The 13,496-nt window shown below is 39.0% G+C and overlaps 1 protein-coding gene across 1 annotated transcript; it reads left to right on the forward strand.

Annotated features, from left to right (window-relative positions):
• The first annotated feature begins 811 nt into the window (after positions 1-811).
• On the forward strand, positions 812-4,938 carry NEUROD1 (neuronal differentiation 1). Its single transcript, XM_037000211.2, has 2 exons — positions 812-1,026; positions 2,591-4,938. The coding sequence occupies exon 2, from the start codon at positions 2,602-2,604 to the stop codon at positions 3,670-3,672; it is 1,071 nt and encodes a 356-aa protein (XP_036856106.1). The 5' UTR covers positions 812-1,026; positions 2,591-2,601; the 3' UTR covers positions 3,673-4,938.
• Positions 4,939-13,496: the final 8,558 nt, after the last annotated feature.

Raw genomic sequence — 13,496 nt, forward strand, 5'->3', positions numbered from 1 at the left:
GGGGAAGGGGAATGACCAAGTGAGGGTCTCCAGGGTCTGAGTTACGCTGCGCGGCAGGGCATCCGGTGGTCTGACAGGTACAAATTTTCTATCCTAGGGGGTTGGGAGCGGGCGATCCAGGAGGAGGCTAGAGAACTAGTCTCAAAGCTGTCTTTACAGATGAAGCATGTTTTATATGGCTTATGTTTGCTTAAGGGGCTGACGGAGATTAGGAGAAGCCACCCTCTGGCGCCAGTGAGTTAACCGCCTGCCAAGAGGGAGAAACTAAGAGATGGGCATCTCACAGAGGGCAGGGAGTCTTGGTGCCCAGGAGGCCAGTGCCTGGGGGAGGAATTGACAGGACTCAGGACGCTTCGCTGCGCGCCTCGCTACTTCTGCCTCTTTTACCCCTGCGCCCCACTTCCCGCCCCAGCGTGGGCCACTCACTCCAATCTAAACCCAGTCAATGTTAGTTTTCCCGCTCCCTTCCCTCAAATTTTCTTCCTCTATCCCCTCACCCCCTCTGCCTTCTGCCGTCTGAAAGGGTTAATCTCTCCTGCGGGTAAAAACAGGTCCGCGGAGTCTCTAACTGGCGACAGATGGGCCACTTTCTTCTGGCCACAAAGGGGCCGGAGTGGAGCGCTCCGCGGCATACAAATGCGAAGGTCACGTGGTTCCCGGCTCTTGGCTGGACCGGGAAGACCATATGGCGCATGCCGGGAGGATGGAGAAGAGGCGGGGGTAGGGGCGGGAGAGAGGGGAGCGGGAGTCGGAGGAGGGTGGGAGAGGAGCAAGGCTGAAGGGGCGGGGGCGGGAGGAGGGAGGAAGGGAGCGCACAGCCGGGACGCGTGCGCAGGCGCCGGGCTCCGGGACCTGCGTGCCTCTCCGCTCCCTGCCCCGCCCGCGCTCAGCATCACCAACTCGGCTATATAACCTGAGCGCCCGCGCAGCCAGTACACGAGGAACTCGCCCCACGCAGAAGGCACGGCATCGGGAGGCCCCAGGGTTATGAGACCATCACTGCTCAGGACCTACTAACAACTACAGGTAACTGAAATCCTTTCATCTTTGCTCGGGAATAAAAGCAGTAATTGAAGACCCAATGTACACAGATATTCTGTGTGTGTGAGTGTGTGAGCGTGTGTATTTGTGTTGACACAGACATTCCTCCCCCAAATCACAGGCAAGTACGCACACATTTTGACTCACACCACCAAATACCAACTGCAGGCTTTCCAACCTAAAAAATTTTTTTTCTCTTTGGGGAGAAAGTATAGGATTATCTTTGGATTTTTAAAGTAATGCACAGTAACTGTGGTTATTTGCTACTGGTGATTTCAAAGTCCTAAAAGCAGACAGCGAATTCTTTTTCTCACTTCTAGTGTGTGTGTAGGGTGTTACTGATATTTATTTTGTGTGCGTTTATTTTACGCACATTGACTGTGAGAAGCTATTTTTTTCAGTGAATGAAGGGATATGCTACGTTGAGTATACACACGTTGGAAACTAAATTGGGCTGAGAAATAGTTTAGTTGAAACGGCAAAATAATGTAGAGAAAGGGAGAGGGACCCACTTCTGCTACCTGTTACTGCTCCAGAGGCGGCCAAGTCTCCAGGAGCCACGGCAGGAGCCAGAAATTCAGTTGTTTCACTAAAGGCTTTTTATTTTCCATATTAGAAGCGGCAACTTCGCCATTGCCAATCGCTGACCATAATAATTACTCAATCTTTTAAAGGGAGGTTTGAGGCGAACTTTGAAAAGCCTCAATAAAGAGCAGGCGGCCCTTTCAATGGGCTGTTTATTAGAGAGAAGCCTTCCGCACCTGATCCCCGGCGCGTGGAAGGGCACTCTGCACCGCGCCCCCAGCTCTGGCGGTGTGGGGAGAGCTTTTATACAAGGTGGAAATTTAGGAGAGGGACGGGGAGGCGAAGCGAGAAAAGAATGGAGTGCGTGGGATGCAAGACCCCTGCTCATTTTCGTTGCCAAGTGTTTCGCTGACGGTGACATATTTGGTGGAAACTACTTTTCCTCCTCCATGTATTTGCTCTTCAATCTCGGGTTAATATAATCTTCTTAAAACCACTGCCAGTGTTAGTAAATTACGTAATGGCTTACAACTTTAATCGCTAAGTACCAAGAAGCCAGGACAGAGATGGGAACAGAATGGGATTTTTTTAACTCCCCCATTTTTTTTTGAGCGGGTGGTGGTGGTGGTGGGGGGGTAGAGTTGTGACTTTGAACACACGTAGATAAACATGAAGTCGTCGAAATGTACACTAATTCGGCATTTTAAGCTGAGGCGCATGCTGTCCTACCTGGCAATCACCATAAGCACACTTAAATTAATCGCTAGGAAATACAGGCACACATATTCACTCCCCCCCCCCACTCCCAGACCCGTCCTCTTCCTACGTCCCAGCGGGGTACACACACAGCATTATAAAACACTTCCATTAACTTTTCCTTAGGGCCATCCATTTCGTACTCAGCTGGTACTTCTCTTCACATGCATTTCTACAAGGTTAGGGAATGGAAGTTGAGAGCACACGTAATTTTTGAATGTAGCGTTTTTCTCCTTTTCTGTTCTCCTGTCTCCCCTGTTGAATATAGGAAGCAGAAACATGACCAAATCTTACAGTGAGGGCGGGCTGATGGGTGAGCCTCAGCCCCAGGGTCCTCCAAGCTGGACAGACGAGTGTCTCAGTTCCCAGGACGAGGAGCACGAGGCAGACAAGAAGGAGGACGACCTGGAAGCCATGAACGCGGAAGAGGACTCAATGAGGATTGGGGGAGATGAGGAGGATGAAGACGAGGACCTGGAAGAGGAGGAAGAAGAGGAAGAGGAGGACGATGATCAAAAGCCCAAAAGACGCGGCCCCAAAAAGAAGAAGATGACCAAGGCGCGCCTGGAGCGTTTTAAGCTGAGGCGCATGAAGGCCAACGCCCGGGAGCGGAACCGCATGCACGGGCTAAACGCAGCACTGGACAACCTGCGCAAGGTGGTGCCCTGCTACTCCAAGACGCAGAAGCTGTCCAAAATTGAGACGCTGCGCTTGGCCAAGAACTACATCTGGGCCCTGTCGGAGATCCTGCGTTCTGGTAAAAGCCCTGATCTGGTCTCCTTCGTACAGACGCTCTGCAAAGGCTTATCCCAGCCCACCACCAACCTGGTTGCGGGCTGCCTGCAGCTCAATCCTCGGACTTTTCTGCCTGAACAGAACCAGGACATGCCCCCGCACCTCCCTAGTGCCAGCGCTTCCTTCCCCGTGCACCCATACTCTTACCAGTCGCCGGGGCTGCCCAGTCCGCCCTACGGCACCATGGACAGCTCCCACGTCTTCCACGTCAAGCCGCCGCCGCACGCTTACAGCGCAGCGCTGGAGCCTTTCTTTGAAAGCCCCCTGACTGACTGTACCAGCCCTTCCTTTGATGGACCCCTCAGCCCGCCGCTCAGCATCAATGGTAACTTCTCTTTCAAACACGAACCATCCGCCGAGTTTGAGAAAAATTATGCCTTTACTATGCACTATCCTGCAGCCACCCTGGCAGGGCCCCAAAGCCACGGATCAATTTTCTCGGGCGCCACTGCCCCTCGCTGCGAGATCCCTATAGACAATATCATGTCCTTTGATAGCCATTCACACCATGAGCGAGTCATGAGTGCCCAGCTCAATGCCATCTTTCACGATTAGAGGCACGTCAGTTTCACTGTTCCCGGAAAAGGAACCCACTGTGCTTACAGTGACTGTAGAGTTTACAAAAGGCAGCCCTTTGGGTACTACTGCTGCGAAGTGCAAATACTCCAAGCTTCAAGTGATATATGTATTTATTGTCGTTACTGCCTTTGGAAGAAACAGGGGATCAAAGTTCCTGTTCACCTTGTGTATTATTTTCTATAGCTCTTCTATTTAAAAAAAAATACAGTAAAAATTGCACCACAAATTTTGTGTAGCTGTATTCAGATCATATTAATTATCTGATCGGGATAACAAAATCACAAGCAATAATTAGGATCTATGCAATTTTTAAACTAGTAATGGGCCAATTAAAATATATATAAATATATATTTTTCAACCAGCATTTTACTACTTGTTACCTTTCCCATGCTGAATTATTTTGTTGTGATTTTGTACAGAATTTTTAATGACTTTTTATAATGTGGATTTCCTATTTTAAACCATGCAGCTTCATCAATTTTTATACATATCAGAAAAGTAGAATTATATCTAATTTATACAAAATAATTTAACTAATTTAAACCAGCAGAAAAGTGCTTAGAAAGTTATTGTGTTGCCTTAGCACTTCTTTCCTAATTGTAAAAAAAAAATTGCACAATTTGAGCAATTCATTTCACTTTAAAGTCTTTCCCTCTCCTTAAAATGAAAACCAGATCCATGACTCTCAAGAGGATGAAAAAATGAGATGTATTCCCTATCAAAACATATCAGTTCAGTACTTGCACAAGCTTGTATATACATATTATAAACAAATGCCAACATACCCTTCTTTAAATCAAAAGCTGCTTGACTATCACATACAATTTGCACTGTTTCTTTTTAGTCCTTTACTCCTTTGCATTCCATGATTTTACAGAGAATTTGAAGCTATTGATATTTCTAGAAAATACAAATGCATGATTTTATACATAGTCACACCAATGGTGGTTTGTCATATATTCATGTAATGAATCTGAGCCTAAATCTAATCAGGTTGTTAATGTTGGGATTTATAACTATTGTAGTCAATTAGTACAGTAGCTTAAATAAATTCAACCCATTTAATTCATAATTAGAACAATAGTTATTGCATGTAAAATGCAGTCCAGAATAAGTGCTGTTTGAGATGTGATACTGGTACCACTGGAATCAATCTGTACTGTAATCTTGTCTGTAATCCTGTATATTATTGGTGTAATGCACAATTTAGAAAACACTCATCCAGTTGCAATAAAATAGTATTGAAAATCTAAGCAATTGTTGCACTTCTTCTTAAAGTGATTTTTAAAAGAGATATTTAAAATAATTCCTAAGTGGAATAGTTGTTTTATTTGCTGAATTAAAAAAAATACTAAGTGCTATTTGTGGAATAAGATAAAGAAAAGAAAAGTTTATTTTAGCATGCTCTCCAGTCTGTTCATCTTGCTTAGGGAGTCACCTGCTCTTTGTAGATAATGAAAGGACCATTACTTGGAATATAAGGCTGAGAGGTGGGGTGGAGAAGCAAACAGTTGTGTTTTTTCTTTGTTTTAATGCCTTCATCTTTATCTTTTTGGTTTCTATTCCTTTAAATTATTCTGTTCTGTGTTTTCTTCTGTTTTTTTAAAGGAGATTTAGCTAATTACTATTAACAAGCAGATGCAAACAATTACTCTAACTTTGTCTACACATTTAGAAAACATATAAAAACTTTGCCATTATCTAGTATTTTGTTATCTGTACATTTTCCTGAACTGAAATGCTCTCTATTGCAAACCAGTACTATCCTAAAGGGAAAGGTATATACCTTTAGAAAATGCTGGGTGTGGGGGTGTTGTTGAATTAATGGAAAGAATCTAAGAAGTGGCATTTTATTATAATTGTTCTATAAACACCTTGTGATGATTTCAATACATTTTTTAGAAAAAAAAGGTAATGAATTATTTGTACTCAAGAATATAGTATTTCTACTATAATATATTTTAGCAAGGTGTAATTGTTTCCCCTCCCCATTCGGAACACTATTCTTTTGTTTCATAAAAAGAACTTATTGGAGACACAGATGATTCTGTTATTTGTAAAGTACACTAAAAAAAAGTTTGGCATTTCTATTCCTCTGGATGTGTTGATGGACAGGAACGGTTCCTAGGGAATAGCAGTTTGGCACTTGTGTCCTGCCTCTACTCTGGTGCTCTGATTACTGTCGTTAGTAACTCCATTGTTTCTCCTCTGATTTGGATGCCACATTGGATGACTACCTCCCTTCCCAAGTTCGTTCCTTTACTCTCCTTCTCATTGGTGATTTAGAGGTTCCAGAAAGCTGACCTCATTTAACAAGCTGCTCCAGAAAAATGTGAATAATCTAATGGATGGGAACAATTAGCCATACTAATAACATTGCCAATGGGGCTATGTCAAGCTGTGACAGTAGCAGTAAGGAAAATTTCAACATTACAAAAATGTTTGAGTGCAATTTAAAATTTTTCTTTTAACATGTTTCCACCAGCCTTCATCACATGACAGAGATAGTTGTAAGTTGTTCCAAACTTTATCCAAAATGCAGTAATATCATTCCAAATGAATCAGAGTTGTTATTTTGGAATCAAGCTGTTGCTTCCTATATCCAGGATTGCTCTCACTTTTCTTATACTGATATAGCTGAGTTCTGCCAGCCTTCTAGCCTGAGAGACCATGAAGGGAACATTCAGGTCTAATGTGATCTATTCAGCAGTTCAGTTTCACCTGTAATTAAAATTAGACATCTTCATACAAACTAAAAACTGTTGCTGTAATGAACAGAAAAAATATTATTCATTTGCATTTTCAGATTTCCAGCTTTTAAAACAGCAAGCAGGGAAATATATATTGTGGACTTTTTTGCAAGGTAGAAGTGAACACTGCAAGTTAGGGTTTTCTTTGTTTTCTTTTTTTTGCCATTTTGCCCATATAACTTCATTCTAAAACACAAGGATTCTTTCAGTCAGTCAAGGAGTAACTCACATGCCACCATCTTTTATTCAAAGGCAGGCACAGATGTTCCTTCTGCAGGGGAGGTTTTAATTTATGAAAATGATATTGTTTATGCATGAATGAACTGAATGCACTCCGCATAACACACAGCACTTCCATCTGATCAGAGAAATACCACAGAAGCAGTGCCAATGTCAGAAACATATTCTACAAATTTACTCACTTAAATGTTTAATGAATATTTGGAAGACATTTTCAAACCACAAGAAACCTTTTCAATGATCCTTTTCTTTTCTTTTTGAATTGCCATGCATATTTAAAAGAATCTCTTGCAGTTTTTATAACTGGCTAATGCCTGTATCTAGCTCATAAGAAAAGAAAATGTTTTATTAAGTGAAAAGCAAACAAAAAGAAGGGACACTGGCAACTTTGACTTATTTGGGAAAAATAGTCCTAGTGGTCGTGTTTTGCTTGTGATGAGTAATATTTAGGGTTCTGAGTGTTCCTTCATCTTGAGCAATTACTATTACTATCAAATAAATGTTTAGATCTACTCATTTAATGTGATAATGTCCTGGAGAGTTCTTTCCAGAAAAAGCTGATATTTTAAATCCACAGGCAATTTCACAGTGGGAAATAAAATTTAGCTAAACACTTTAACTGGTGCATAGTTCCTACCAAACAGAACACAGCACAACCTAGATTTCATTTACATCAGCAACTGAATTTATTTAATATGATCTATCTACTCTAAACCTAAAGGAGAAGACAACTGCATGCAAATTAAAATGGATGATTATAATATCTTAAGAATGTTCTACTAATTTTAGATTTATAATATTATAGTAAGAAAACATTTGAAAAAAATTATAAATTTTCTTACTTATTAATCTTAAAAAAAACTCCCTGTGTTTTCACATTTGAAAGTCTGTAACTCTTACAAAATTAATGCATTTCTGAAAGAAACTAGCAATTACTAAAATGATATATGGATCATTAGCTAACAGTTTGAACCAAGCTGTTTTAGTTTTATAATTAAACAAGAGATTTAAAGTGAAATTACCTATTAAACAATTAATAAAACTAGATTTCATAACATGGGCTGATTTTGTCCTAATGAGAATTGTAAAATAATAGAAAGCTGTTCTTGAACTGCACTAAAACCTCCTCTCTACCCTTTTCCTCTCCCTCTACCACCACTTATTTCCTGAAAACTATCTAAATAAAATCTCTAATTCTAGCCTCTGATAAAGAGTAAGAGATTTAGAGCCAATGCAACATCTTGTGGAACACCAGGACTGAGAACTCTTGTTGTTACCGTTGCACACAGGCGTTCTGGCATCAGATGCACAGTGATTTGTATGGTGGCATAATCACTGGCTCCTGGCCAGGCATTATGATTTAGAGGACACTATTGTCAAAAACTATTCAACTAGAAATCTGCACTGTATGCACTCAAAAGTTGAGATTATCTGCCTTTCCATATCAGGAAGAGTTCTGTGCTGGCAATTGACTCAGACTCTTCACACACACTACTACTTGGTTCAGTGGCTCTGATGGAATTAGCTGTGTAAGCAAACCAGTGGCATGGACAAGACAAGGCCACAGCCTCTGGGGTATTCTGCTTAAATTGTTAATTTTAAAATATCTCAAACTCAGAGTATTATGGTAAACTGGATTAAATCTTCAGATACATTAAATGTGGATTTGATCATCCAAACATTATTGTGCTATTTGCTCAGCTAATTTAGAAGTATATGGATAGCGACAATCACCATCTTTATAAATCCCCAGGTAAGGAGCAATCCAAGGGATGGATCTGCTTGTGAAATGACATCTAGGGATGATAGAATACACTTAATTTCACATTGATGAGTAAATTTGGTATCTTATTTCACTATTAACAAGATTAAAAGCTAACCTTGCTTTATTTTAGGCTTTGATGTCTTAAGGATAGACAGCCAGGAAGATGGCCTCACATGCCTTCTCTGTTGCTAAGTACTTTTCCTTCATTCACACATTTCATCATCAAAGCAGCCCTGTGCCTTATTTTACAGATGGAGAAACTGCAGGAAACTGGGATGCCCAGGTACTTATAATGCTGGCTTCTTTTCTTCAGTAAGGTTCTAGTTCAAATGTCACTCCCTATGAGAAGCCGTTCCTGATCCCCATCTAAAGTAGCAACCACCTTCAACCCCACCAAAATCACTATCATATTGCCCTTCCCTTTTTTCAGAGTATTTATCTACTTGTTGTTATCTTGCATATCCATTTTTTTAGATTATTTTAAAATTATCTACCTTCTCAAGTAGAATGTGGGCTTCACAAGAGCAGGAACGTTGTCTCCTGCTCACTGCTATTTCTCTGGGTTTGAGAAGACCTAGGACATCCTCAATCGATGTTAACATACCAAACGAATCTGATGCCAAAGCCTGCTGACTTAACCACCATGCTACAAATTAAGTCGGAGAGCAGAGAGGACCACAGATATTCTCAGCCCAATGAAAGTTATTAGCACTAATTTTATAAAGAGAACAAGTGACACTAATTTCTTATGACACAGCATGGTATCCAACACCCCTCCCCTAACTCATGTTGAGGATCAGTAATCATGATTATCAGTTTTTTTCTTTTTATTGATATCAGTTGGTCAAATGTGAATTGAAATTGGAGTAAAAGAGGAACTAAAATATTATAAGCTCTTTCCAGACTCTGCCATTTTTTAAATATTCATTAAGAACTTGAATGCATGCTAGTTTTTACTTTTTGTTCATTATTCTTTCAGCAACTGGCCTTTGCTCTGTAGTTAGTTTGGTGTAAAATTGTTCCAGGCTTCCTTATCACGGCTGAAGCGTTTATTACAACAGATCAGAATCTAACTCTTAATGACTTCGTAGTTCAGCAATGAGTTTGAGAATTTGAGTAGCATTCAACAAACTAAAAAGTAAAAATAGGTACCCTAGTAGTAAATGATAGCACAGAAATAGAAATCCACAGTATAAAAGAGAGTGCTCTATAGTCACAGCAGCTATTAGTTAAATTTATCTTCCTCTAAATTATCAATTAGAAAAGTGGTAAGTTTATGGGGAATATGATATTCTTTGTCAATATAATACAATTAAAGAAGAACATAGAGTTATTATTTTCAGCAATACAGGTACTCCATTTAGCATGATACACGAATTGTTAGCAGAGCTGCTTAGGGAACAGAAAAATTGGAAGGATCACTATTTTTTGAAGGTGATTTAGTATAAAATAATTGAAAACAGAAGAATAATGTTTGCTCTAATAGTCATATTTATACACAATATATGTTAGTGGTTAAGATAAATGCTGCTGAATTACCTAACCTATAATTTCTACTGCAAAATGTTCATCATGTAAACTTAGCACATCAGTAATGTTTCTTTAGTTCTCTCTCAATGATGTCAGTCAGGAGATCATCCCCAATTTCGCTGACGTCAATAAAGGGATATTACAGTGCTTAAGATACCTGTTAATTCCTTACCATTGGTGTCACTAACAGTTGTAGTGTTTGTTTACTCATGGCAGGGAATTATGAACTTACAGTCTGTGTTATGTTGCAGATACATGATCAAGCAAGGTTCAAATCCATGAATAAAGAAGATAATATAGTTTTCTAAAAGGGTGACTTGGAATAACATCACTTGTTATCACTTGTTAGAAAACTGAATAATCTTTATTCTATCTAATGATTCAATATACAATAAGCAATAGTAACAATGCATGTAAATTATAACCAGAATCTAAGTAGAAGTATTCATTAAAATATTACTTTACTAAAATAATTTCTTAGTAAATAGAGGCAAGTCTACTTATTTAGATATTTTTAAATCCCAACATGAGAGTTTTAGATATGTTTTTAATATTTCCTTGACTCTGACTAGCATGTTAAAATATTAAGTAGAGATATATTTTTCTTCCCAAGTTTTCATTTTTGCCTAGTAAACTAATAATACATTTACCTTACTTAAAATACATTGTAAAGGAAAAAAATCTATGCTTTTTTGGGTTGAATAATGCCCTGCTACCACTTCCCAAAATTCATATCTACCTAGCATCTCAGAATGTGATCTTATTTGGAAATAAGATGTAAGACATAAATTAAGATAAGACCATATTGGATTAGAGTCATCCTTATAAGAACAGGGTTGATATCTTTATTAGCAGAGGACAGAACATACAAACATGCAGGCACACAGCACTCAAGAGAGGGTGAAGGTGTAGATAGAAAAGGCAGAAACTGTAGTGACATGTTGCTATGTCAAGTCTCTGCAAGAATTGTCAGCAACCACCAAAAGCTAGCAAAAGAGACATGGAACAGATTTTACCTCTAAGTTCCCAAAAAGGACACCTTGATTTTAGACTTTTGGTCTCCAAAACTGTGCATAATACATTATTTTAAGCCATCCAGTTAGTGGTAACTTGTTATAGCAGTCTTAGGAAATGAATATATATACTAAAGTCTACAATTAATTCATATGTTATATTATATAAATATAGGAGGTTCATGTAAATTCTTTAAAAAATATTACTATGAACTTTCAGTGAAATGATATATACTTCCAGCATATTTTAGTTAGTACCACATTTGATTTGAACAAGTTGACAAATAATAGCTATTTAGTAAGCATTTAGATTATATAAACACTTTACTGGTTTTTATTCTTCTGATTTAAACTGGTATCTAGTGAGGTATGAATGGACCCACCCAATAAACTAAAGGTGATTTTGTGTAAAAGACTTATCCCAGAATTTTATAAAAAGTGCAACACATAAACTATTATTTATTTATTTATTTATTTATTATCTCTTTGTGAAATACGCCATATTTATTCTATATGTGGGGCAGTATGTATTCTAATAAATAGACCTTTGGAAAACAAACACAGCATTTTCTCTTGTTTCAGAACCACTCATTTAACACACAATTCCATGATGTGTAAAATTACACAAACTAAAAAAATTATTATAGTCCAACTGAATTAAGTACCATGACTTCTAAAGGTTCTATCTGTTATAGGTTATATAGAGTCTTATACCAGTACTTTCCTTGTGAACTGAAAACCCCCTGGGGACTGGTTAAAGTTCCAACCAAGATTATATAGGACTACATATCTCATTCGTTGACTGTTTGGTTGCTCAAAATACAAGTTAGTGACTATTCTGAAGGTATTCAATTATCAGACGTTTTAGTTATGTAGATCTCGGATACTATCTTGTTTTTAATATTCTGTTGTTTTTGGACAGTTGGTACTTTGGTCCCTTGTGCTTGCTCTCTTTTAATTTCCTTGTCACTCTTACTCATATAAATGCAAGAAATAAACTTTATTGTTTTAAGCCACTGACTTCTTTTAAACCACATCATAACTCTGCCTCTGCTGACTGATAAAAGTGTTAACTTAATTAAGGTGAAATAATATGCAATAAAGTTTTCTGTGACTTCTGGAAAAGAGAAACTTCCTGACAGTGTAGCACAGAGGAGGCAACTAGTGACTTGTGGCATCTTACTACACTGATGGACACTGACTGCAGTGGAGCATGGGTGGGGTGTACACACATGGAGCAAAGGATGAGGGTTACACTATAGAAAGCAGACTGAAGAAAGGGAGAGGAACTGGTTCTTGCATTTTATTATTTGAGCCACTGGATCACTTCTCTTCTTAAGTTAACAATTAGGGTTTATTTTTTTTAAGACAGTTTGACTTAAGACACATAAGACATATCAGTTGGGCCTGATACAAGAGAGACTGTGATTTTTGTTGTTGTTTGGTCATTTTAATACATTGAAATGGAGATAACCACGGATATAGTGAAGATGAAGTTAAATAAAATATGAGTAAGATATGGGTATGGTTGATAGGAGTTACTGGGCAGAGCAGAAGGTAGAAGATCTGGAGCATAGGCAACTCCTTTGGGCAGGAGAGATACTCCTTTCTAGATACAAGAGTCAGGGTAGAGAAAGAGAACTTTAGGAGTAAGGGTAAGAGAGTAATAAGAGTTCATTCTTACCAGGTTCTTTTATGTGAAGGTGGAATACTGATGATCCTCTAAGTGAACAAGGATTGAAGGAGAAAACTGAAGGTTTAGAATAGCCTCTCTGGAAATAAGGAGAGGAAGCTCCATCCAGACAATCAATACTAGTATAGCAGGGCTTAGGGCCAAGCAAAGTTTGGAGACAATGATACACTAGTAGTTTGTAATAGCCTCAGTTCATATGCTCAGAAGAAGTCTCTCAAACTTATCCTCCAGAGAAGAAACAGAAGACAGTTGCAGGTTTTATTGCATTTGGATAAAAGATATGAAGGTGCACAAGAGAGGAGTTGAAGTGGTGCACCATGGGGCCCAGGAGAGCAGAGAGTGAATTTGTCCAGTAGATGGGCAAAGATGGACTCCAGCAATTCCACAGTTACTTGGAAGATAGAAAAATTACCTAATGAATTTGTGGATCTAAGGAGATTATTGGCAGAATATTGTGTGTACTGATAGCTTCTTTTAGGGTTTTATGAGTGATGAGTAAGCATAGAGGAACTATAGAAAGCCCAGGACAGATACTGGCTAAAAAAATATTCTAAGACCAAGAAGTGGCCTCAAAGCAAGATTAAATGTAGTCTGTTTCCAGCTAAACATCCCCTCAGGTCAAGCCCCAATCAAGAGAGTGACTGGAAGTCATAGTTTACCTGGAAAAAATAATTTCTATGAACATTAGGAGCATTCCACCCCAATACCCTGACTTGGAAATCTAAAAAAGAAGGGCTGGTCTCAAAGAGATTTGCAGGAATGGCTTTTGTGTAATGTGATATATGTCTGTCTATCTATCTATCTAATC

Source organism: Manis javanica, chromosome 12 (assembly GCF_040802235.1).
Source record: "Manis javanica isolate MJ-LG chromosome 12, MJ_LKY, whole genome shotgun sequence".
Taxonomy (NCBI): domain Eukaryota; kingdom Metazoa; phylum Chordata; class Mammalia; order Pholidota; family Manidae; genus Manis; species Manis javanica.